Here is a 26,986-nt window from a genome sequence, read left to right as displayed (position 1 = left end):
GTCATGATGTCGGTTTGGTTATGTGGTGAGAGGGAAACATGAAGATGAAACCAGGAGATGTCCTTACTGAATCATCAGAGCTGAACAGTGATGGAGAAACAGGTTTACCTTTTAGGTGACATGAATGAGTTGAAGGGAAGTTATGAACTGTTTCTGAGAGACAAATAACACCAGGATCCTTTTTTAGGTAGCTGACAGCTGGTAACTGTGCAGGGGCGGGTCTAGCAAAGTTTTGCCAGGGGGGCCAGGTAGGGCATTAACAGGGAGAGGGGGGCACAAGGAAATACTTTTCTTTCTTATTCTCATTTAAAATGTCTAGCTTTTAAAAAATAATTATCTGAATCTTACAACAAACGATTGATAGATTGATGCATATACACCATCAAGACAGTGAGCATCACTGTCACAACAGCGTTTGTTTTCATTCAAAGGCTTTATGATTTTTGCTATAATGGTGGGCCGGTCTCTAGTCAAAATGCCCGGGCTGATTTTTTTGTCCCAGTCCAGCCCTGTATGCAGCTCATCTGCAGTCTGGTGTTACCTACATCTTCCTATTCAGAAGGCAGAATTTCCGAGTTCTGAGTACAATCGACAGCACCACGACTGCAGTTCTTGTGTTGGATGTAAAAAGCGCACATGATGCTGTGACGTAGGCTAGAATCATGGTGGCGGTCAACGGCGGTCCAGGCGTGGGATTTCTCTCGTGGAAATATGCACATTATCTTTTCCTTTCTATTGGTAGGTGGCACAGTGCACTTGTGGCAGGTAAGCAAGCTAGAAGACTGGCAAAGTTATGGAAGCAACACATTAACAAGAGAATTCTGAGTAAAACCAAAGTTACTTTCTCTAGTAACTAGTTACTTTGAAAGTAACGAGTAACTTGAAGTAACTGAGTTACTTTTGATAGAAGTAACTAGTAATGTAACTAAGTTACTAATTTAAAGTAACTTACCCAACACTGGTCAATCATTAAAAATAAATCCTGGTCTTTCATTTTGCTGCTGCATTGTTCACAGAAACACATATTTTCCTGTTTCTTTCTGTTTGTGTGTTTCTGCTTTTGCCTGTTTAGCGCTGCTGAGCAGGAAAACCCAGACGAACAAAAACCTCTTTTAAGTAAATGTTTGAGTCACTTTGGGTCTGAAATGTAAAAATCTGCAGACTGAAACAGATTTGAAGGCATCACAGGAACAGCCTCACATTCAAAACATGAAAGAGAGGACTTTTATTTTGAAACACTCAGGAAATGACAGAGGGAAAGTTTTTTAATTAAAACAAATTATTAGTTTATGCATTCTAAGTTCATACAACCACCAAAACTGTGATGATCCTCCTTCTCCCTAAGATGGCAAACTGAAACACAAGTTTCCTTGTGGCTCAGGAAACTAACCACTCCAAGTTGGTGACTTTTGGAGATTTATTTTCCTGGATGATTGAGAATGCATCAAGACGAACACAAAAGGAAGTTCACCGCTTTTAGCAGCCCCCCCCAGACAAACAAAGAGGCAGTTGGCAGTTAGAAATCAGCAATCATTTACACACCCCCACTCCCCTCCAGAATTCTCAGGTAACAGCCTAATTTACATATGAATGACTAGCCAATTTAGCTTCCACTTGGCTGAAGCTAAAGCCTAGCTAAAAGCCTACCAGCCATTTGGCAACTCAGCCCATCACACGTCCACGTCTCTCCTTGTTTCGTCTTTTATTATGAAAGGGTTGTGTTTCCATGTTCAGTGTGTTTCATTTTGCTTCCCCTGTGGTGTCAGGTTCATTTGTGTCAGCTGTGTTTCCACTTCCCTCCTTTCTCTTCTGTGTATTTAAGTCCGCTGTCTTCCTCTGGGCAGTGTTGGTGCGTTTTCCTCCGTTCACGTTATTCCGGGTTTCAGGTTATCTCCTGATTCTGTTTAGGTCCATGTTCATGTTCAGGTTTTTTCATCAGAGTTTCTCGCATGCACCTCCTCGGATTCATGTTCATGTTTTTCTTGTCATAGTTGTCATAGTCATACTGAGTTATTCCCAGGATAGGTTTTAGTTTTAGTTTCCGCCCCTGTTTGCTGGGCCTTGTTGTGTGTTCGTGTTTTTCAACCTAATAAATGGTTTGTTTTTTGTTAAGATTCAGTTCCATCTCTCCCTTGTCTGCTTCCGGGTTCATATTGCAATCACATCAGCCACAGTGACAATAAACTTATTTTGATTTTTAACTTTCTTTATTTTTTCAACAATATTATGTATATATAAACATTTTGCATCTTACAATATAAAGCCTGGATCCTGCACATATTGCACTTTGAACTTGAACTGTGTTGTCTGTTTATTGGAGATTGTACTACTTGAATTCATTATCCTGGTGATATAACACATTAATTCTCCATTTGGAATCAATATAGTATATAATACAGTATCTGTCTATCCATCTATATAGCTATTGAATTGAACTGGAGTGAATGGAAGAGAATTAAATAATGGATTTCATGTTCATGTTTATCTATGTTGTAACAGTGACGACTTGAGACATCTGTTTGGCCGTATATGAAGAGAATTAAATAAAATTTAAATGAAAATGATATTAACTGTATTTATACATTTTACATTTTTGGATGAGACACTGTCAGTGTGCTGTTATATAACTCAGGTATTTTTAAGGCCTGACTGGTGGCATTGGTGCCCATTGCTTTACTGTGCTGTTGGATGTGTATGTGGGCTATCCCTTGTACCTGACATTTGATTGGGCATCACTGTGTTGCTATGGTATGATCCTGGTAGTTGTTGTTAATAAAACAATAACAAATTCAAATTCAAACATTGCTGCATTCTTCTGTCACTGAGGATTCCAAACCTGCACTCAGTCTCCTCATTACTTTGGTATTGAACAGACAAACTTTGGAGCTCCTGCAAACTTTATGCACAAACTGCAAATATTTTACACAAATCTGCGACTGACAACAAGCACAGAGACTTCAAACAATCACTGAAGTAAGGACTGAAAGATTTACTTTAAAACAATAATGATTAAGACCTTTTTCGTAAGGTTGTTTTCCCTTGATTGCCAGCTGTTACTGTTTTTATCTTCATATCTTTCATATTTGTCCACCTAAACAATGCTTTAATGATACAGTTTGAGAAGTTTGATATGAATTTATCCAACTGACTTGAAACTGAAACTGACAACTGTCCTGTAATCTTACACAGAGAAACCAAATCCTGCGTCTTTGCCTTGACAGACGCCTAAAATGGCTCGAGCTGTGGTAAGTTACCCTTCACTGTGTCTGTTTCTAAACATTAAATCATGTGAATTTTTAAAGAAAAATCCAACAACAACAATAATAATATGTAACAGAGCAAAACGTCAGATGACTTAAATGTTCATCTGCAACACAAAGTCAAAGTCTGCCTCCTCCACAGGCAAAGGAGAAGCTCCCACGCTCATCCAGTGCAGACCGTTGTGCTCTGGACAATGAAGTTCCCGCTTTCATGTTCCGACCTATCAGCGCACCTGCATGTGAGCTCCTAAGTCCAACACCTGCTGATGCCAGCTTTCAGTCGAAGGACACAGACAAGATCATGCATCCAGATTTGAAAAATGATCATGCATCCCTGGATGATGACGTGACATTTTTCATGTGTCCTACTGATGTTCCTCTGCCTCCGAGACCTCCACCCACTGCAGAGGTAGGTCTCTGCAGAAAGCGCAGATATTCGACTGCTTTTTCTGTTAATGATGAAGAGGAACATTTGATGCCCAAACGCATGAGGCTGATGAGTTGGGATGTCTCTAAGTCTCCAGCTGCTGAGAAGGAGTATGTTTGCTTTACGTGTCCTGAAGACAAGAGGTCTGAGTTACCTCTCAGCTCCCTCCAAGGCCATCCACCATCACAGGTCAATAATAATGACACTGACCAGTGTACCATTCTGCTGCCTCCTGAAATCCCAGTGCCTCCACCCACTGCAGAGGTAGGTCTCTGCAGAAAGCGCAGGTATTCTACTGCTTTTTCTGTGGAGGATGAAGAGGAACATTTGATGCCCAAACGCATGAGGCTGATGAGTTCTGATGTTCCAGTTTCTTCAAATCCTCCACCTGCTGATGCCAGCTTCCATGCAAAGTACACTGACAAGATCATTCATCCAGATTTGAAAAATGATCATGCATCCCTGGATGATGAAGTGACATTTTTCATGTGTCCTAGCGATGTTCCTCTGCCTCCGAGACCTCCACCCACTGCAGAGGTAGGTCTCTGCAGAAAGCGCAGGTATTCTACTGCTTTTTCTGTTAATGATGAAGAGGAACATTTGATGCCCAAACGCATGAGGCTGATGAGTTGGGATGTCTCTAAGTCTCCAGCTGCTGAGAAGGAGTATGTTTGCTTTACGTGTCCTGAAGACAAGAGGTCTGAGTTACCTCTCAGCTCCCTCCAAGGCCATCCACCATCACAGGTCAATAATAATGACACTGACCAGTGTACCATTCTGCTGCCTCCTGAAATCCCAGTACCTCCAAGTCCTGCCCCTGTTGGAGTTCTAGAAACTGTTGATTTTCCTTTTGTTGATAATTAAATACATGTTTGTGGTAATAAATACATTTTTGAGCAAATACATGTTGAGATGATTCGGTTGCTTATGATGGTTATAATTATCCGAACAGTATTATTCCTAATAAGATCTTTACTTTTTATACTTATTTTCTCCATGACCTATTTTGATGTCTATTTTGAAGATCCACTCATATCATGACAGTATGCTTATTCTCAGTAGAGTGTATAGCCACATCTGAAGAAAGAATCAATTAAAGTCACTCATTAACAACTTACCACATACGCCGGAGCTGAATTCAAGATGTAAGCAGACGTTTCACAGATATCTTGGTTGTCTTTCCATTTCCTACACTAACAGTATCCTGAGAATTGGCTTATAGAGCTGATATAAAGGTGAAATTTGATGACTTAATCGAAGCATCATCAGCTTAAATGCAAATGAATCCACTGTACTTGAGGTAACCTAACACTGACCATGAACGCCACAATCACTGTGCGCCAGTCCAACACAGTGCTTTACTGTGAACTCACCACAGTACTGCAAACTAAAGTGTTTATCTTCCAGTCCAATCCAATCCATCTTTATTGAGAAAGCACTTTAAAAAACCCAGGACAAAACCAAAGTGCTGTACAGTAAATGAGTTAAGAACAATAGAATAAAACATAACAGTAAAAAAATAAAACACATAATACATAAAAAATGTAAACAGCCCTATATTTCAAAACAAGATAAAACAGCAAAAATAAACTAAAAAACTCAAACTAAAAACCAACATCTTACAAGGTGTCAAAGGTCAGGGTGAAGAGATGAGTTTTCAGGAGTGATTTAAGAACAGGCAGAGAAGAAGCCTGTCTAATCTCTAAAGGCAGATCGTGTCACAGTTTCAGAGATGCTGCAGCAAAAGCACGATGTCCTCTAAGTTTACGCTCAGTCCTGGGAACATTCAGGAACAGCTGATCAGCTGACCTGAGACAGCGGGTGGGTTTATAAGACTGTGGCAGCTCAGAGAGTTAAGATGCAGCTAGGTCATGGAGAGCTTTAAGAGACATTAATACCAATAAGCTGCTAACATGATGTTGTATTTTATTTACATGTCTGTTTTAGCACTTTAACATTTGCATCTGTCTAACTGGCTAACCATGCAAGACTATTGTAAGCATTGCTCTGTAATAGTGCGACATTTTGGACCCCAGGAGGTCCTTCTGTATCTGCACGATGTTTGACCTGCAGTCTTTATAGCCGCCTATGTATATTCTTTTAAACCTTTTTATTGTTTTTAAATGATAGTTACGGACCAAATGTTAAACTATATAGTTGAATATATAGTTAAAGTGTTTCTCTAGATACAGAGAAAGGTTTTACATCAAAAGGTCATCTGTCTGCATATAAAACAGAAGCTTTCATGCAGATGCACTTCCTGTTTAGAGACTTTGAGGTTTAGGTAGTGACGGGGGTGATTTACTGAGCGTGTAAGTTTTCCTCCTGTCAACACACTCTACAATGCCGCCCACATGCCACTCCTGTCCAGTCTTGAAAGCAAAACATGTATGTATAGTATAAAATGGTGAAATGCTGATTTCCATGTTTCAATTGAATCACTTGATTGTAATCAATTGATTGCAGAGACTTTTGTCAAGACCCTATAGAATCAGAAGTCCCGTGAACATGCACTAATAAAAGCTGCAGTTGTAATAGGGGATAAAGTGGTGTGCACAATGTGTGTTTGCATAAGATGTCAGTAATGCATTCACATTAAAATCACAGGGTTTCTTTCTTTTTCTTATTTTTCTTACATATCATGTAAAAAAAAACACTCCTGCAGCATTTTTTCTCTGCCACAGATTTAGGAGAGGAAGAGTCCAGCATTTCAACACCTGTGCAAATGTTAGTTTATTTGATAGGTGCATCAGTAGTAATTATTAAAATTAGAGTTTTCAGCAGTGTTGTTGTATTTACAGCAAAGTGCCTGCAAAGTGTAAAAACTAATTAACTGATGATACTAGACCCTTAAAAGAGATAAACACCACTAGTCAAGTCATAATGGCTACTTACAAATACATAACCACTCAACACAACCCACACAGTGATCTAATGCACAAAAACAAAGGAGACTTAAACTGGCTGAATCAATTACTGTAAAGAAAACATGGAGGAAGGCTTCCTGTGGTGTCTGGCTGCAGTATAGGTCATAAACCTGCCTCCTGCATTACAGCAGACAGGTCAGGGGTCAAATGAAAAGCAAAATGTTTACCTCAGATTAGGGATGCACCGATACCACTTTTCTGGAAACGAGTACGAGTACGAGTGCTTGCATTTCAGTACTCGCCGATACCGAGTACTTAATAAAAACACGATTTAAATTTACAGGTAACAGCTTTAGTCCTATAATTTAACAACAAAAAAACAAGGGACTGGTTTGGAATTAAGAACATTTATTTAAAATAAAAGCATGTTGTATGCAACATATTACAGAATAAATAATTATAAAAAAATGTAAACAGTGACAGTGCAACTCAAGTATTTTTCAGTTTATTTTAAACTCTGCCGCTTTGGACAACACAAGGGGCATTAATAAACATCTTTGCCATTTAGTGCACAATATGTGAATAAACTAACAACATCCACTGACATAGAACTGTGGCAGTCAGTGCAACTGAGGTAGGTATTAACATCAAGTCTAAGATGACTCACTAAATGGAGAGAAACAGTGAGTGGCAGGGTTTTTTAAGAAAAGTAGCTTTTCTGCATCATCAGCAGTCAGACTGTTTCTGTTTTCATCTATAATGTGTGACACTGAGCTAAAAAGCCTTTCACTGTCCACACTGCTACATGGGGCTGAGAGCTATTTACAGGCTATTTTAGCCAAAGTGGGGAACCTGATTTTGTTGACACCCCAGTACTTCAGAGGACTGTCTTCACGAGGGCTTGGGGCCTCTCCGAGGTATGTGTCGAGCTCAATGGCAGCACCTGCTGCCAGCGGCAGCCTGGGCCTTGAGGAACAGTTTAGCAGGAGGTTCTGCAGCTTCTGCCCGACTCCCCTCTGCCTCACCTCTAGAAGCTCCTGCTTCAGGTGCAGCTTGGCCTCTGGAGCAGTGTTGTTGGAGAAGAAGCGATCTTTATACCTGCACAAAATTCATAAATGTATTAATATGTGGAAAAATAGGACTGATGTCATGTAATACGTGCTGTTCCAGCGTGTCTGTACGTCCTGCTGCAGTCTCTTTATTGGCTGGTTGAGCTGTCCCTGAATGTCCTCGAGGCGGGAGTAGGCTAAGGCGTTTAAAATGTTTAAAATGCCCAACTATTTTCCGTCCCACTGCTTTAGCATCAGCTATGCTCCTCTGTGCTAATAAGCGTGGGTAAATAAGCGTGGGTAAACTCTTTGTACTCGTTGTCGTGTTGGGATTTTAGGTGCTTGATTAAATTACTTGTGTTAAATGCGCTACCTTTAGAGCCTCCTCTGGACAATTTCGATGAGCACAATTTGCAGTCCGCCTTTGTTTTCGTGTCTTCGTTCACTTTGAAATAGTTCCACACGGCTGACTTGTCTCGCCTCGCCTTCTCCCAGCTCTGAGATGCAGCCGGGGCCTGTGGGGCGGGCACTCGGCGCCTGTGATTAACCCCTTACATGCCGCTCAAACATAGACAGGTCTCAGACCGTGGTATCAGTCCTCGGTATCGGGGAACTTTTCACGAGTACTTTAGAAAATGTGGTATCGAGGCCGATACCAGATACCGGTATCGGTGCATCCCTACCTCAGATTAAATATTTCCCAAAGTAAATTGGACTGAACTGGCCAGTTAAATACACGAGGGGATACGAATAGAAAAAAATAAATCTAAAAACAAAGAATGAAAACCAACTATTAATTTAATACTTAAGTCTGTGAAGGTTCTCAGTCATCCAGGTCATCGTAGTCTAAGGAGCTTGGAAAGAAAAGCGTCTGGACTTCTTGAGTTGCTTGAAGACGTTTCACCTCTCATCCGAGAAGCTTCTTCAGTTCTAAGGGTCAATGGTGGGGAGTCCCAGACTTAAAACCAGTGGGAGTTTCCCCCCAAAGAGGGACAAAGGACCCCTGATGATCCTCTACCTAATCACACGAGCCAAGGTGTGAAAGCGGGTGTGGGTCCTAATCAGCCAGGGTTTCGGGTGAGCTCATTGTGAAACCTGGCCCCACCTTATCATGTGATTTCCTGAGGTCAGATGGCCCAGGATGTAAATGGTCTGAGATCCCTTCCCAGACGCCTTAACGTCCAATGAAAAAAACACATCATTTTCTCTCCAGTTACCCTCAGCAGTCCAACAGACCTCCAGCACCAGTAAAACTTTAACCAGAAATTGTTTATGGGACATGTGTCGTTATTTATGTTTGTGGAAATGTGCATTAAAATTAAAATAAAGATGCTGGTGTCTGACATTACTGACTTCCCAATTGTGTGGCTTCTGGTGTGGCCTTCACAATTCAATTTTCAATTCAATTTTATTTGCACAGCGACAAATCACAACAATATAAAGTCGCCTCAAGGCGCTTTATATTGTAAGGCAGACCCTACAATAATACATACAGAGAAAAAGCCCAACAATCATATGACTCCCTATGAGTGAGCAGTCTGGAGACAGTGGGAAGGAAAAACTCCCTTTTAACAGGAAGAAACCTCCAGCAGAACCAGGCTCAGGGAGGGGCGGGGCCATCTGCTGCGACTGGTTGGGATGAGAGAAGGAAGACAGGATAAAGACACGCTGTGGAAGAGAGACAGAGGTTAATAACAGGTATGATTCAATGCAGAGAGCTGCATTAACACACAGTGAGTAGGAAAGGTGACTGAAGAAGAAATACGCATTGCATCATGGGAATCCCTCAGCCACATACACCTGTTGCACTACACAACAAATGCAAGCATGTCAGTTTTATTCATTTTATGCTCATCTTCGTACAAATTTTAAAGGTAATGCAGTCAAAACTTTGTAAGTATCTGAGTGATTGGATGAAGCGGTTTGATGACGTAACACGCTATTTTAGTTTAAAATGCTTATAATGTTATGATAAATGGTAGTTTTGTTGCTACTTTTACAATATTATCCATCCTTCAGCTTCAGCGAACATGACAGTTAGCAGTGTAATAATTCCTCTGTGATAAAGAAAAATTAGCCTGTTTTCTTTTTGTGTGGGAGCTCGCACAGTGTTTCAACTTTACAGCCTTTTAATATGAAAGTCCTGTCAGTACACTTCCTTTTTACATCATTTCACACTTGCCCCGTGAAGGGCAACAGTCTGACGTCTGCTTAGCCAGGAAAGCTTCAGCTTGTTTCTTTCCGCACATCTTCCTCTTCACTGTCGGTGGCTTACAGACATGTTAACAAGCATGGACGTATCAAAACTTTGCTTGATTTTGCTGTTACCACTAGCTGTGTCCCATGATGCTGAAGGTAATACAAGGAAACTATTTTCATTATGCATTATTAATATTTTTAAATTTATAACCTCCTTGCTTTTAGTTTAAACTAAACACATTATTATGGGATCAAAAAGATGGTTTAACATTCACAAAATATAGAAACTAAAGTCCTCTCTGACACAGGCTGAATCTTGTATTTACCGTATTTTGCTGTCCCTGTTTACAGAGACTGTTGTGAAGACAGTCAGGAGAGAACACGATGTCACTCGGATTTGCAACAAGGAAAGTCAGACTACTATTGTTTTGATTATCTGTAAGATCAAAAGACAGAGGGACACAGGAGGAGAGTGTCATCTGCTGTATCGACACGGAGAGAACGTTACTCAGGAATGTGACCCCAGGTTCTCAATAACAAAAGAAAATCAGACTGCCTTTCTGGAGCTGACCAGTTTAACACCAGCTGATAGTGGGAACTTCACCTGTGAGTGTACAAACACTGAAGGGACATATATTGTCCATATCAGTGTCACTGTGGAAGGTAAATGCATTTTGGTTTCTTTATTTGACACAGTTATTCAGCACTGTGTTAGCATTGTATTGACCTGCTTATGTGTTTTTTATTCTTGTAATTTGTTCATTTCTTTTCTTCTTATTTTCACTTACAGCAGTTTAAATACTCTCACTGACTCATTTATCAGGTACATCTTTGAACCGAGTTGGACCACCTTCAGCCCTCAAACATGTCTTCATTTTTTGTGGCACAACAAGGCGCTAAAAACATTCCTCAAAGATTCTCAAGACATATTGAAATTACATCATCACACAGTTGCTGCAGATTTGTCATTTGTCAATTAAATGATGCTCAGTGGTTACTACAGGGTCCAAAGTTTGCAAAGAAAATCCTTCACAGAGCATTACACCACCAGCAGTCTGAACTGTTAGAAATCAACTCATCGGGCAAGGCATCGTTTTTTTAGTCTTCTGTTGTCCAGACTTGCAAACTGTAGCCTCAGCTTGCTGTTGTTAGAGGACAGCAGTGATATCCAGTGTGGTCCGCTCTGCCTCAAGGTTTGATGTGTAAACAGCATTTTTACCCAGAGAATCACAGCTCACTGGATATTTTCTATTTTTCAGACCATTGTCTGTGAACAGAGATGATTGTGTGGGAAAATCCCAGCAGATCAGCAGTTTGTGAAGCACTTGGACCAGTAACATGTGCCATGTTGCTCTGTTTGAGCATTGATTTGCTGACATTTTATTATTTTATTAACCTTTATTTAACCAGGAAGATGAAGCTGACATGTGATTGACAAATGAAATGAACACTGAAATATTTGTGTTACACCCTGAACAAGTATACCTCATAAAGTGGCCAGTGAATGTATATAAGCAGCTGGACCAATTTCAGTTCATAGTAATATTCAGAAAAGATGCAAAAGAAGAAGAAGAAGACAAAAGAAAAGAGCACAGTGACAATATTTAAAGCTCTGTGGTTATAAAACTGGGGTTTCATTACTTCACTCAGAGTTTCAGTAGACGTAAACTGTGTTTGATTTGTGTTTTGATTTCCAGGAAATGAAAGTAAATGATTTTACTGACAAATGCATCTTTTCAATGATTTAGACACAAACGAGGCCCACACTTCAGCAGACAAATCTTTTTCCGTTTATCTGCCCGGTGTTGTGATCATCTTTATAACTGGAGTTATCGTGGGATTTATCTACTGGAGGAAAAGTAATGGGTGAGACTATTTTTGCTGCAGTAATTCAAAGATGATATAGATGTAGAGAAAGTAAAAGGAAACATCACATTTCAATAAATGAGAATTCGGTGTGTGTTAAACATCATGTCTAGAATGAACACTTTTTATCCTTCCAAAAATAATTATCATTATTAAGAGAGAAGATAATATAAATGTAGATGTTCTTACTTGATTTTTCTCTGTTTGAATGTGAATAGTGTTACACTAATGCTGACATCCTTTCTTATCAGCGTGGCTGCTTAAGGTCAGGAACATCTGGAGTGTCTGTACCTGAAAATCCCAGCGGTTTGGTGAGCAATTTATTGCTACGATCTACAGCAGCTAGTTAAAAGTTTGCCAGTAAACATAAAACATGTACATTTATGTTTTAGGATGTTACTTATATAGATAATTACAGATTAGTGTTATAATACTATTAGTGCCAACTTCAGTGTCCTTTATTTTGTGAAGAAGCTCTTACAGAAATGAGCAGAAACATTAAATAATCCAGGCAACAGATGGAGAGATTTAAAGATCAATAGAGTGTGTGGGTAGACCGGGTTGAACTTGATTAATACCTAAAATATTTCACTTTTCTAAAGGATGACGATGAGCCAGATCAGCCCTATACAAACCTTCAGCAGCCATCGAGTGATTCCTACCAGACTATCATCTCAGTGAACCATCAACACGACAACAAGACACGCTCAGCAAGAAGCACAGGAACTGTGGGAGTGGATAATAAAGCTCTATGAAACATTTTAAAGTATATAAAACTTTAGGTGACATACTAATATAATAATATTCATATATTATAATAAACGTCCATCTTTTCACACTGGATAGTTGTTTCCCAGTAATGGAGACCATTCAGTCATAATACTCCAACTCAGGCTCTCAGATTTAATACAATACAAACACAATAAACTGTGGCAAACATGACTCTTTGTATCAGACTAGTTTTGTTTTTGAACAAACATCTCATCATAATTTGAACACAATGTCCATCCAGATAAACAGAGAGATCAGTCTGGCTTAAACAATGTTGGTGGTTTACCTTCTACTGTCCTTCCACTTTTATGCACTTCTATTTTAGACATAGTAAAAGTTTCAGTGTAGACACAAGAGGTGAAATAAGGAGGGTGCAAGTCTTCCTGCTTTCACTATAGTCTACCTCACACTGTCAGCCACAGTTACTTCCTCACCAGCATGACTGCACGGAAACTCTGCTTTCTCCTGCTTCTGCTTGTGGTTTTTAGCAGTGAAGGTAAATATATATAATTAAAAAAGAAAAGCTGTAAAGCCAGGTGTTTAAGAAGAAAGCTTTAGTTAGGTTAGTGAAATAATATATGTGATTGATTTTCCCACAACAACAAATATATAGAAACTATAATCCCGATTTTGTTTCATTTTAACTGGAACAATTTATAGAGACTCTTGTGAAGACAATTGGAAAGAAACCCGATTCCACTCAAATATGCAGCAAAACAACTCTGAATATTACTGTGATGATACTGTGTGAGATCAGCACAGAGAGGAGCCGAGGAGAACAGCGTCGTCTGCTCTATCGTTACGACCGAGGCTTTATTCATGGCTGTGACTCCAGGTTCACACTGATCAAAGAAAATGAGACTGTGTTTCTCCACCTGCTCAACTTAACATCTGAAGACAGTGGGAACTACACCTGTGAGTGTGGATTTCGTGGTGGATTGTATGTTCTCCATCTCAGTGTGACTGTGAGAGGTAAAAACATTTTCTATTTATACCCACACCGCAGATTCAAGGTGGATGTTTGGAACTGCGTTAACACTTTCTTTTCTGTCATACATGGTTTGAGGTCGTCATTCCCGCCTGCAGCGGATTAATGAAAGGTTTCAGTCAGGAGATGAACATCTGGAATGTTTTTAAGCTCTTCTTCTGGCTAATTTGTTTAAAATTTCATTATAAAACTGCTCCAATCACAACTTTGGTGTTATTTCATCAGTGAAGTGTTTGAATGATGCAATTGTAACTCTAATGTAATGAAAAGATAAACATGTTTTCCACTTTAATATAACAGGCTAATGCAAATTTGGTGACTTTTCATGTTTTCAAAATGAAGTTTTTTTGTGTGTGTGGCAACATTCAACAGACGATGGAGATTCTTCTGGCATGAAGTTCATGGCTACAGTTCCCATCATTTCTGCTGCTGCTTCACTCATCAGTGTGGCTGTGATAACCTGTGGTTACAGCCTGAGGAGAAATCCTCGCAGGTGAAAACTTTTACTGACGCACTTAAACTCATGAAATGACCCTTTGAAATCACTTGAGCACATTACTGCATACAGCAGCCACTGTGGTGTTCAAAGTATCTCATAGGTTCTTTTAAAACACCACACATTAGTTGTAGACATAGCTAGTCTTGTGTTGGAGGTATTTTTCACCCCATGACCTCTGATGTTTTTATCCTAACAGAGAAAACAGATCAGGTCTAACTAACTTAACAGGATCTGAAACTCGCCAGATGTTTGTGAGTTTTCCATAGTTCTGTTTTACACTTAATTGTGCCAAGGCTGCAGTGCATTATGTCTGTGTTTTAAGCTGCACTTTAATTAAATGTAAATGACAGTGTAAATTGTTGTTTAGGACAAAGAGGACCGCTACATGAGCCTTCATCGGCAAAACATCGATGTCTACCAAACTATCTCCTCCGGTCGCCTTCATCATGATGCTGAGGCCACTGCATGTCACAGTCATGTACAATAATAATCAGAGATGGAGTTTTTACCCTGACTACGTGATCTATAAAACTATGATGCTAGACATGCTATCTATAAAAGACACTGACATTTTAACTTGCCAGCATCATGTGTACTGTTAGTTTGTTTTGCACTGAAAAAAGAGAAAAATATTAACGTCCAGTAAAACTTGTAATGATGTTGTGAATGAATTGCCTTAATTCATGGCTTTTAACACCATTTAATTTCTGTTTTTTATCTGGTTTGAACGTTGAAAATCCTGCCACTTGGCTCTGTGGCCTCTGCCACCATTATGGTTTTTGCTATACTGGTCCACTTGATAGTCATATTTGATGATGATTTTACTTTATTTTGAGTCATTAGAACCAGAACGGGGGTCAGGAAGGAAGAAAAAAGATAAGCTGGGGAGAAAGTTAACAGAAGAAGAGGGAAAAATAGAGAAGAAGAGAAATAGATGGAGAGGAAGAGAGAAAAAATACTGAAAATCTATTTCATCATCTGCTGAAAAACACAAGGAAAAACCAACACAGTGGGGAACCCACAGCAACAACCAATAATATGCAGTAAGTAGGCTAGTAAGTAGTAGTAAATAATAGATATTAAATGTTACTGAGCAGTAAATGGGCCCAGAGGGCCGAGACCTGAGGGCACCCCACCCGCAGCACAGGCCCAACAGAGCCAGGGGGCCGGGCCCCACCGAGCAGCCGCCCAGAGTGAGCCACTAAACACAGAGAACCACTAATGCACTGTGGGTGGGGGCACCAGCTACTGGCAGGAAGTGTGGTGGGGGGAAATAATACGTGACTATTTTTATGTGGAGTGGAATTAAACTGCCATAGAATATGCTTGTGGTGGATTTGACTCAACACAAGCGTATTGTCAAAGTGTTCTTTGGCATGCATCGAGACAGTTTCTCAGATACTGAAGTGACTTGAGCAGAGCCAGTTAAAGCCTACTGTGCTTGAGTGGGCAGCTCAAGTTTCCACGTGGAAGGTTTAGTGAGACAAAGACAGGAAGTTAAAGCTGCTGACTAATAATCTGCAGGTTCCTGATTTGAGTCTCTGTTAAGAGGATGGTGTCTCTGAGATAATTGCTTTTGTGCATCGATAAATAAACAGGGAAATAAATGAATAGAAAAAAGCATCCGAGCGGATGTGCACCGACGGTGTGCCCACTGGTCTTAAAGTGCCTTTGCGCCCCTTACCATTTATGGAGGTCCCATTTGGGCACATTGGCTTCGACCTATAGTGTACATGGATATTGCTTTGTATTAGTTCTGGTATATTATACAACACAATAACATGATGCAGTGCTGCTGTGCACCATTTCTGCAAAGAGTGTGGTGCAAGCAAGGAAGATAAGATAACTCTTGCACAGTCATACCTAGTGCAATAATACAACAAAATTGGAAACTGTCCCACCATAACACAATCATTTAGATACAATATTGGACTTTGTTTACATGTAACTGCACAAATAGAATTTAGAAATGTAATTATTGACAAGAGTGAACAACCACTTATAATGTAATCTACAGCTGTGACCAAACAGCTAGATAGAGAATCAGAAGTGTTGTGTTTTCTACAAAGTTTGCTGTTTCAGTGAGAGTCATATGTCATATCATTTCAAACAGTGGCGATCCAGAAATGTTGTACAAACGAGTAAGACTAACTATAGACTTTAGCCAAAGTTGTTAAGTTAGCTAAAGAGTTGGGATTGTGTGTAAGGCATAAATAAACCTAAAATGCAATGTTTTGGACGTTCTTTGGCACATTTCCCTACTGTAGGGGTCTCTGCAAGCATACGGGGCTCTGAGAGGGAACAAGATGACAACGAGGAATTCTACTGGAAACAGTCGATCATGTCTGTCAAAGCTGAATTCAGGGCAAACTAGGCTAAATTAGTGTTTTTAGCTAACAGCTACAGTAAGCATAAAAGTGACTGTTGGGCTATTATTTGTTAACAGGGGCGATTTTAGCCCATTTTTGGGGTGCTTTGGTTCATTTTTGGGGTGCTTTGCTTCATTTTTGGGGTGCTTTGGTTCATTTTTGGGGGTGCTTCAGCAATTACTTACTTTTTTTTGACAATATTTCCTGTTTGTGTGACACACTACTAAAAATATAAAAGGCAGAACTTGGTTGAGAGGTAACATTTTAACAACAAAAGTATCCATAATATTTTTTAATATTTTGTAATAATTTATTTGTAATAATTTATTCTGTTTCAGGAGTGTTTTTATGCATCTGTATTATATTATACAAACACATTAAAAGTGAATCTCTGTCCAAAATATGCACTCAGTTTACTTCTTACTCACTATGAGCATCATTCATTATTCTCCTCCAGTAATTAAGGTTAGGATATGTATTTTTTTTTATTCCAATCCATTCTTCTTTGGCAGCATTTAAATAACCTTGATCAGAATTGATGGTTTTGTTACAGACTTTTCAAAAAAGTGTTTTGCTTTTCTTTCACAAATGTGGGATTAAATTGTTAAAAAGTACAAAACAGTGATGTCATGTTTTGTGACGAGGACCCAGGCACAGAGAGACTTGATGGATTTAAGAATCTTTTGATTTAATAAAGAAATTTGCAGACTTGCACAGAGACGGTAAAATTATGATGACTGATAAAGGAGACGAAGACAACAGACGATGAGGACAGGGAGGATGCAGGGACCGACAGAGACGGGGAAGAAGTCTCATTGTGACGAGTAAAGTGTATCTTGGCTGGCTGGGCAGCTCTCTGGGTGCTCAGCCCCTCGAAGCTCTGATCCTAGAATCCTCCCTGAATTGTGTTAATACAGTATGTCACAATGAAAGCATAACTGTACAGGGTGGGCCAGTTATATGGATACACCGTAATAACATAGGAATGGTTGGTGATGTTAAAGTCCTGTTTGTGGCACATTAGTATATGTGAGGGGGCAAACTCCTCAAGTTCGGTGGTGACCATGGTGACCATTTAGAAGTCGGCCATCTGATACCAAATGATACCAAACAAGGCAAAGTAAATAATTTTTAAAAGTGAATGTAGAGGAAACATCAAAAGTTGTCACGGCTGGGGCAGCAGTCGTGTGGTGGAGTGAATGAGGACCAAGATGCAGACGGCGGTGGAGATGCGAGTGGAGATTTATTTACAGTGAAAATAACAAAGGTGAGGGAAGAAGCGAACATCAACCTAAACTGGGAAGAACTAACAGACAAAGCAGAAAACATGAGGGCAGCAGGGAAACACAGAGATGACACGAAGAAGGAAGAGAGACGTGGAGAAACACCGATGGACACGGAGACTTTTCACCTGTTCCTTTTGTTTGAAGTGGCCGAACTTGGCCACAGTAGGACGTGGTCTCCCGGTCGCAGCCCGCATGGGGCCGATGCGATGCACTCTATCAAAGGCCATGTTCTTCACCGTGTCCTCCGGCAGCTTCAGGTGGGTTTTGATGAAGGTTTTGCACTCTGAGCCTTCTTCATCACAAGATCCTGGAAGCACTGATCAATGTAATCTTGGAGAGCCTCTAAACTCTCCCCGTTGTTCTCCAGGGTGTTGGAGATGATTTAGACAAATATTGTTAGTTAGAAGACTATTGATAAGTGTATTTGGTAATACTGAAGCTTAAAGGAATTTGTTCAATTCTAAACTACCATTCGCTTTAATTTTACGCCAAAATCTCCGGCGTCTGACGTCAGTTACAACATGAGTCGCTTACCTCTGTCACTCTGAAGTCACATTGAGTTTTCCTCACTGACTGTTTCAGACAGGATTGTGGGAGCAACACAAAAAGCAGCTTCAGCTGGAAACACACAGTTTAGTGTCTTTGCTGCTCGCTTTAAGTCACAATAAACAGGAAACTCATTGTGTCTCATGTCAGAATCACTCATATACAGGACAGGAAGAGGCGGAGCTTATTTCCTGCAGGGAGAGGTTAGCAGTCTGTGTCTTTCTCATTTCTGACTCCTAAAGAGCTGAAAAACACCGGCCGGCGGCGTGGACGCAGTTTAGTAATCAGGGAACGGGAGGCAGGAGGGAAACACAGCTGGGACCAATTACACACACGAGACAGGAAACAGTAACACAGGACTGTCAAAGTAAAACAGGAAATATAACACAGAGTCCAAAGTAAGGAGACGTGGGACACAGTGAAGACACAGAAACAGAAACCAGAACTATAATCACAAAACAAACTCAGAAACATAAAGAGTGAATCAGCTGATTCAGTGTTTGTGACAAAAACATGGATCCTGGTTAATAACTTTTATTTGTTTGTTTCTGTATTATTTTGTGTATCGTTCTTATGAGCTGTTGTTTTGTCAGTGAAATATTATTTCATTGTTTTAAGCTTTTTGTTGACTTTGAAGTGCTTAAGTTGATATTTTTGAACATTTAATTTGTTCGATTATTGTCGAGTCGATAAAACTGTCAAACGCACAGCTGCTTCCAGCACGGCCGGAGGAGAGGTGGCCGAGCAGACGCACAACACACACAGCTCACAGGTTTGCATTTCTAGATATTGCAGATGTTGCAGAAATTGAGAGTAAAGAACTCAGAGATCCAGCGCTGTCTCCTGCCCCTTATTTATACACCACAACACAACGACAGGCGTAACTCACACAAACGGGTAACATGAGGCTCAGATGCTTTGGACGTGTTCACATATACTGGACACAGAATGATGAAGATGGAGCTGCAGGAAGGAGGAAAAGAGGAAAAACACAGAAAAGATTCACAGATGTGGTGAAAAAGGACACGACAGCTTCTGTTTGTTAGTTTGGTTTTTCTTTATTTGGTAAAGATTCAGAAATAAAGAGAAGATCACATGTTTGAATATCATATTAACGTTCTGTAATTACAACAAGTTGTAAAATCTTTCCAGAGTGAGACAGAGACTGTGCAGAGACTGTAGAAGGACAGAGCAGCAGCAGAGCAGTCCAGATACACTGATGATCCTCTGTCAGATCCAGAGGGACACACAGGGCTGATGCTGGACTCTACATTGTGTCTGACAGTGGAGCTGTTCTCAGAGCAGTTCACTCTGCAGCACTGACAGTCATCTGCACTTCATTCCTCTGTCAGTCACTGCTGGATGAAGCTCTCCTCTCCACCTCCCAGTAACATGGCCCAGTCAGAGCGTCTCTACACACAAGCTGCTGCTGCTTCAACCTCTCTGGATCATCAGGACACAGCTGCTCCTCTCTCAGCACACACACCGTCCTGTTTACCATCATAACCTCCACCTGCAGAGAGAAGGAGGAAGAGCAGAGGAGATAAACGAGTGTTTCCAGAGACTCTTCATCAGCTGTCAGTCAGTGATGCAGCACATCCAGTATAAAGAGCAGCAGGGACGTCAGTGCTGGGACTGTACTAGGACTCATTGTTGCTTCACTTTTTCTAATCTTTGGATTTTTATTGAAGTTGCTGAAAATGTTTTTCCCTCCTAGTTTGAGTTTGGACTTTCATTCATTAGAAGAACCTTGGTGTGTCCACTCTGAGCTCTGTAGGAACCCCAACAACAAGCCCAACAATCCAGATGGACGGTTCCAGCTGTTAACTGGAGGAATTCCATCCAAACATCTGCTCTCACTAAATTCTTCCTCACCTACAGACTGTGTTCTTCACTGCTTTAAACTTGGAAATCAATGCAGTCATTGGTCTGCGTGCTGCTTTGTTCAGAGAGCTGATTGGCTGTTGACAGCGTTTGATCAGAGCGTGTCATACGTTACTATGGTGACCATAAAGGTGAGAAACAGGAAGTGTTTGTGTCCAATCCTGAAGCCTGTCACCGTTCTCCTCTCACAGCTTCACTGAGAAGCTGCAGCTTTACAGGAAACACTGGATCTTTGTTTCATACTGACTGTGTTTAGTACAATACTGCTGACAGCACCACCCACTCACTCCATCACTCTACTGACCTCAGAGTCTCCAGTCTGTAGTCTGGACTCTTCTTAAGATCAGACAGCTGCTTCACATCTGGATCCTGCAGCTTGTCGTTGTTTCTCAGCTCCAGCTCTCTCAGATGGGAGGGGTTGGACTTCAGTGCTGCTGCCAGATAATCACAGCTGATCTTTGACAAACCACAGTCCATCAATCTGTATAAAGAATGAAAGATGTAAGTTTATTAGACAAAGTGCTTGAAATCATTCAGTGTTTCATCATCTGTTCAGAGCTGAAGAAGGTTCAGAATGTAGAAGTTTAGAAAATGGAAACTCCAAACAGCTGAAGCCAACAGGAAGCAGCTTCAAACAGGAAACTGTGCAGAGTTTCAGACTATATGTCCTGATGCAGCCAGTTGGATTTTGGAGATTTGAATCTCTGTTCTGTGACTAAGTCCTTGAATCATTTCTTCCAGTTGGTCCAACAAGACAGACTAAGTATTGGACATGTGTTGTGGCTCCATCAGGGGAGCTTCTAAATGTGATGTGATGGCCCCTCTGGGTCTGTCAGGTCACAGCACTGAAGAGAGCTCAAACTGGGCACACAGCTGTTCCAGTCTGGACCAAAGACTCTATACTTGGACTGAGGGACTGCTTTGACTGCACCCACTGGGACTTTTTAAAGGCTCATGTTCTCACTTAGATCATCGATTTCTACTGACATTTCTTTCTGGGAAAAATGGGGATTACTTTGGAAACAGGAAGTATTTTCCCCAATAAGCAGCCCTGGATTAGTAAATCACTCCAACATGTTCTCAGGCAGAAGAAGCTGTCTTGTTATGAGGGAGAGAAGAAAAAGATTGAGGCACAGAAACCTGTTGAAAGAGAGATAAAGCAGCTAAAATCAGGTGTAAAAGTAAAGCAGAGGATGAGCTGAATAAAGGACACTCAAGGCTGGCTTGGAAAGGAATGAAGTCCATGGTGGGGATGCAGAACAAGGAGCAAAGATGAATGTGATGCTGAATCAGCAGAAGACTTGGACTCATTTGATTCCAGCTTTGATATCATTGATTTCAATGAAGAGCTTTGTGATTGTAGCAAAGGGCTGGTAGCTCTGAGAGTCCCACTGATGAGGTGTTTGTGTGGAAATCTCTTAGTGGGACCAAAGAGAGAAAAAGCCCTGGTCCTGATGCTGTGGGAGGGAAATGATTGAAGTGTGCTGTGAGGAACTGACTGGGAGATTTTCACACATTTTCCAGTCCTCCTTGGAACAACAGGAAGTTCCCAGCATATGGAAACAAAGGTTAAGTGTCCTATGGCACTCAGTGATGATGGTGCTGTGGCCCCACCACCTCCACCTCTTTGTAAAGGAACTAACTGTAATCTGAAGCTTCAAATGGAACTAAGACTTCCTCCACTAGGTGGCAGTGTCTGATGAGAAAGTGTTAGTGGAGCTGGCCTGGAGTCAGAAACAGGAAGATGCAGGATTTGGGCTGAAATGGGCAAAAGTGGTTAGCACTAGTGCCTTAGAGCAAGAAGGTTGTAGGTTGAAGCTTGTTGGTCAGCTGGGCCTTTCTGTGGAGGTTGGATGTTCTCCCACAGTCCAATGAAATGCTGCTTAGGTTCATTGGTGCTTCTACATTGGCTGTAGGTGTGGATGTGAGGGAGTGCTTCTCTGTCGCTCTCTGTTGGCCCTGTGATGGACTGCTCACCTGTGCAGGTGGACCACGCCTCTTGCCCTATGACAGCTAGGGCACAGGCTGCAGCCCTGTGAGCCTAAGCTGAATAAACAGTTAGCAAAAATGATCCATAGATGGCCTGAAATCCCCCAGTTAGCAGTTTGGTAGATAGCTATGACATGCTAATCCCATCCAGCAGCTGTATTCTACCTGTAAGCTGATCCCTGCTGAGCCAAAGCACTTTTTCATATACAAATTACAACCTTTAATAGAAACCTATTGGTCAGCATCTTATTAGCCTGCTGTTAGCTTCATTCCACAGAAAACTGAGAGAAACTAACAGAGTTGATAAAGAATAAAGAGAAATGTGCTGATTTAAAGCCTTTGAAGTGCTTCAGATGATCTCTGTCCACTTCTGTCCACTCATTCATTCATGTAAGCTTTCTAATGCAGCTTTGATCTTCACAGTCTGCTTGATGAAACTCATTCTAACCCTGAATGTCAGAGTGTTCCTCCTTCTCTTTCCCATCATTCATGCTGGCAGTGGAGGAGATTTGGATGTTGGACTGTGTTTTGGATGATGTGTGTATGTTTGTGTTGGACTGCTGTCTGTAAAGCAAACGCACATTTTGCTTTGGATTTCAGTGTCACACAGACTTTAAGGTGCAATGAAGAGTTTGAGAGTTTCACAGTGAATTTTCCAGTGGATGATTTTTCTTCTTCTTTGAAGGTTTGAAATGTGAACATTGTTCTGCTGCAGTCAATGGACTAAACCAGAGAAGAAGAAAACAGACTTTACCATGAAGATCCTCAGTGTGGATCAGTATAATATCAGCCTGATGTCTGCAGTTTAGTGTCAGCACAACTTTCACATCATATTCATCTCAGCACAACTAAAACATGCTGACTGACCTCAGAGTTTCAAGTTTACATCCTGGACTCTCCAGGAAACCACACAGATGCTTCACTCCTGGATCCTTCAGGTTGTTCCAGCTCAACTCCAGCTCTCTCAGATGGGAGGGGTTGGACTTCAGTGCTGCTGCCAGATAATCACAGCTGATCTTTGACAAACCACAGTCGATCAATCTGTATAAAGAATGAAAGATGTAAGTTTATTAGACAAAGTGCTTGAAATCATTCAGTGTTTCATCATCTGTTCAGAGCTGAAGAAGGTTCAGAATGTAGAAGTTTAGAAAATGGAAACTCCAAACAGCTGAAGCCAACAGGAAGCAGCTTCAAACAGGAAACTGTGCAGAGTTTCAGACTATATGTCCTGATGCAGCCAGTTGGATTTTGGAGATTTGAATCTCTGTTCTGTGACTAAGTCCTTGAATCATTTCTTCCAGTTGGTCCAACAAGACAGACTAAGTATTGGACATGTGTTGTGGCTCCATCAGGGGAGCTTCTAAATGTGATGTGATGGCCCCTCTGGGTCTGTCAGGTCACAGCACTGAAGAGAGCTCAAACTGGGCACACAGTTGTTCCAGTCTGGACCAAAGACTCTATACTGGGACTGAGGGACTGCTTTGACTGCACCCACTGGGACTTTTTAAAGGCTCATGTTCTCACTTAGATCATCGATTTCTACTGACATTTCTTTCTGGGAAAAATGGGGATTACTTTGGAAACAGGAAGTATTTTCCCCAATAAGCAGCCCTGGATTAGTAAATCACTCCAACATGTTCTCAGGCAGAAGAAGCTGTCTTGTTATGAGGGAGAGAAGAAAAAGATTGAGGCACAGAAACCTGTTGAAAGAGAGATAAAGCAGCTAAAATCAGGTGTAAAAGTAAAGCAGAGGATGAGCTGAATAAAGGACACTCAAGGCTGGCTTGGAAAGGAATGAAGTCCATGGTGGGGATGCAGGACAAGGAGCAAAGATGAATGTGATGCTGAATCAGCAGAAGACTTGGACTCATTTGATTCCAGCTTTGATATCATTGATTTCAATGAAGAGCTTTGTGATTGTAGCAAAGGGCTGGTAGCTCTGAGAGTCCCACTGATGAGGTGTTTGTGTGGAAATCTCTTAGTGGGACCAAAGAGAGAAAAAGCCCTGGTCCTGATGCTGTGGGAGGGAAATGATTGAAGTGTGCTGTGAGGAACTGACTGGGAGATTTTCACACATTTTCCAGTCCTCCTTGGAACAACAGGAAGTTCCCAGCATATGGAAACAAAGGTTAAGTGTCCTATGGCACTCAGTGATGATGGTGCTGTGGCCCCACCACCTCCACCTCTTTGTAAAGGAACTAACTGTAATCTGAAGCTTCAAATGGAACTAAGACTTCCTCCACTAGGTGGCAGTGTCTGATGAGAAAGTGTTAGTGGAGCTGGCCTGGAGTCAGAAACAGGAAGATGCAGGATTTGGGCTGAAATGGGCAAAAGTGGTTAGCACTAGTGCCTTAGAGCAAGAAGGTTGTAGGTTGAAGCTTGTTGGTCAGCTGGGCCTTTCTGTGGAGGTTGGATGTTCCCCCACAGTCCAATGAAATGCTGCTTAGGTTCATTGGTGCTTCTACATTGGCTGTAGGTGTGGATGTGAGGGAGTGCTTCTCTGTCGCTCTCTGTTGGCCCTGTGATGGACTGCTCACCTGTGCAGGTGGACCACGCCTCTTGCCCTATGACAGCTAGGGCACAGGCTGCAGCCCTGTGAGCCTAAGCTGAATAAACAGTTAGCAAAAATGATCCATAGATGGCCTGAAATCCCCCAGTTAGCAGTTTGGTAGATAGCTATGACATGCTAATCCCATCCAGCAGCTGTATTCTACCTGTAAGCTGATCCCTGCTGAGCCAAAGCACTTTTTCATATACAAATTACAACCTTTAATAGAAACCTATTGGTCAGCATCTTATTAGCCTGCTGTTAGCTTCATTCCACAGAAAACTGAGAGAAACTAACAGAGTTGATAAAGAATAAAGAGAAATGTGCTGATTTAAAGCCTTTGAAGTGCTTCAGATGATCTCTGTCCACTTCTGTCCACTCATTCATTCATGTAAGCTTTCTAATGCAGCTTTGATCTTCACAGTCTGCTTGATGAAACTCATTCTAACCCTGAATGTCAGAGTGTTCCTCCTTCTCTTTCCCATCATTCATGCTGGCAGTGGAGGAGATTTGGATGTTGGACTGTGTTTTGGATGATGTGTGTATGTTTGTGTTGGACTGCTGTCTGTAAAGCAAACGCACATTTTGCTTTGGATTTCAGTGTCAGACAGACTTTAAGGTGCAATGAAGAGTTTGAGAGTTTCACAGTGAATTTTCCAGTGGAGGATTTTTCTTCTTCTTTGAAGGTTTGAAATGTGAACATTGTTCTGCTGCAGTCAATGGACTAAACCAGAGAAGAAGAAAACAGACTTTACCATGAAGATCCTCAGTGTGGATCAGTATAATATCAGCCTGATGTCTGCAGTTTAGTGTCAGCACAACTTTCACATCATATTCATCTCAGCACAACTAAAACATGCTGACTGACCCCAGAGTTTCAAGTTTACATCCTGGACTCTCCAGGAAACCACACAGATGCTTCACTCCTGGATCCTGCAGCTTGTTGTTGATGCTCAGGTCCAGCTCTCTCAGATGGGAGGGGTTGGACTTCAGTGCTGCTGCCAGATAATCACAGCTGATCTCTGACAAACCACAGTTCCACAATCTGTATAAAGAATGAAAGATGTAAGTTTATTAGACAAAGTGCTTGAAATCATTCAGTGTTTCATCATCTGTTCAGAGCTGAAGAAGGTTCAGAATGTAGAAGTTTAGAAAATGGAAACTCCAAACAGCTGAAGCCAACAGGAAGCAGCTTCAAACAAACACAACAAGAGAAAAAACTCTGAATGTTTCACATTAAAGTCGTACATTTCTCATAAAAACAGGACAAAGACTTGAAAAAGTCGTGTTTTTCCTTCCAGGAACCACATGGCTTCACTTTTAAAGGTGAAGTGTGACAGAAATGGACATATTTGAAGTCCAACACCTTTTTCCAGTCACATTATTAAAGCAGACAAACTACAAGCTCATTTTCATTCCAACAAGTCATCTTCTGACCTGGACTAACAACACTGGTCTCTATGTGCAGCTGGCTGTGAGACCAGTGCTCAGGGAGCGTCTACAAAGTGCAACACTGAAAGAACATCACACACTCATTTGCTTCCAGCACTTTCACACAAACATCTACTGTCATTATTGTCACCAAACTCTGTGGATCCTTTATTGCAAATTCAAATGGGATCAAATGGTCAGACAAAAGAGGGTTATGAGGAAATATGATGAAATGTTGTGTATTAGCAGCAAGTTATTGAATCATTTTCCTCAGAAACCAAACAAAATGATTGACAAACATGTTTTTACAAACTCAGTGTTGGACTTGGATCAGCAGGATAAGCTGATGTTTAAAGGCATTCGAGTCTCGCTGTATGAGAGTCCAGTTCTTACTCAATATTTATGGATGATGTTCTTTCAGTGTTGCACTTTGTAGACGCTCCCTGAGCCTCACAGCCAGCTGCACATGGACCAGCTGACATTACCCAGCATTAGAGGCTGCTGTAAAAAATTCATGTTCCCATTTAAATGGTTTTAATTTGAATAAAACGATGTTGATTCATTCAATCCTGAATCGATGTTTAATATAAATGTATTTTGCCAGAATCTCAGGTTAAAGCTCACAAACTATTTCAACAAGCAGCAAACAGCTAAAACAGTAAATGAGAGCAGCTAAACACACAAAGATGGAAACACAGAGCGTGGATCGTTCACTCGACGGCACGTACACGGACACGCCGTCGGGGCTGAAAGTGGACAGCTCACAGATCCTGAAGCTGCAGGTTTCATCTGTCTCCAACCAAAACTGAGTGAAGCAGCAGCAAAAGAAGATCCAAACTCTGCTTCACGTTTGATCAATATGCTCATGAATTCTCTCTGACTTTGGCTGTTCCTGCCTGCACAGCTCTCTCTCTCTCAGTGTACTCCAAGAACAGCTTCAAACATCTGTTTCTGCATCATTCACTGTTTATTAGCCACCAGTCTGCTGTTGTGTTCAGTGCTGTCGG

The 26,986-nt window shown here is 41.1% G+C and overlaps 1 protein-coding gene across 1 annotated transcript in view; it reads right to left on the bottom strand.

The window, feature by feature from the left end:
- LOC146608843 (NACHT, LRR and PYD domains-containing protein 3-like) overlaps positions 1 to 26,986 on the bottom strand; it is a 237,958-nt gene that overhangs the window by 66,331 nt on the left and 144,641 nt on the right. Inside the window, exons 5-6 of the mRNA XM_085348697.1 lie at positions 25,417 to 25,593; positions 22,868 to 23,041 (exon numbers count right to left, since the gene is read on the bottom strand). Of these exons, the coding sequence (XP_085204823.1) occupies positions 22,868 to 23,041; positions 25,417 to 25,593 (351 nt within the window). The remainder of the gene's footprint in view (positions 1 to 22,867; positions 23,042 to 25,416; positions 25,594 to 26,986) is intronic.

This window comes from Diplotaxodon limnothrissa, linkage group LG23 (genome assembly GCF_057381915.1).
Source record: "Diplotaxodon limnothrissa isolate DT_005_m linkage group LG23, D_limnothrissa_male_GT1.1, whole genome shotgun sequence".
NCBI lineage: Eukaryota > Metazoa > Chordata > Actinopteri > Cichliformes > Cichlidae > Diplotaxodon > Diplotaxodon limnothrissa.
Note: the sequence above shows the minus strand (reverse complement) of the source record. Positions and strands in the feature narration are given on the sequence as shown.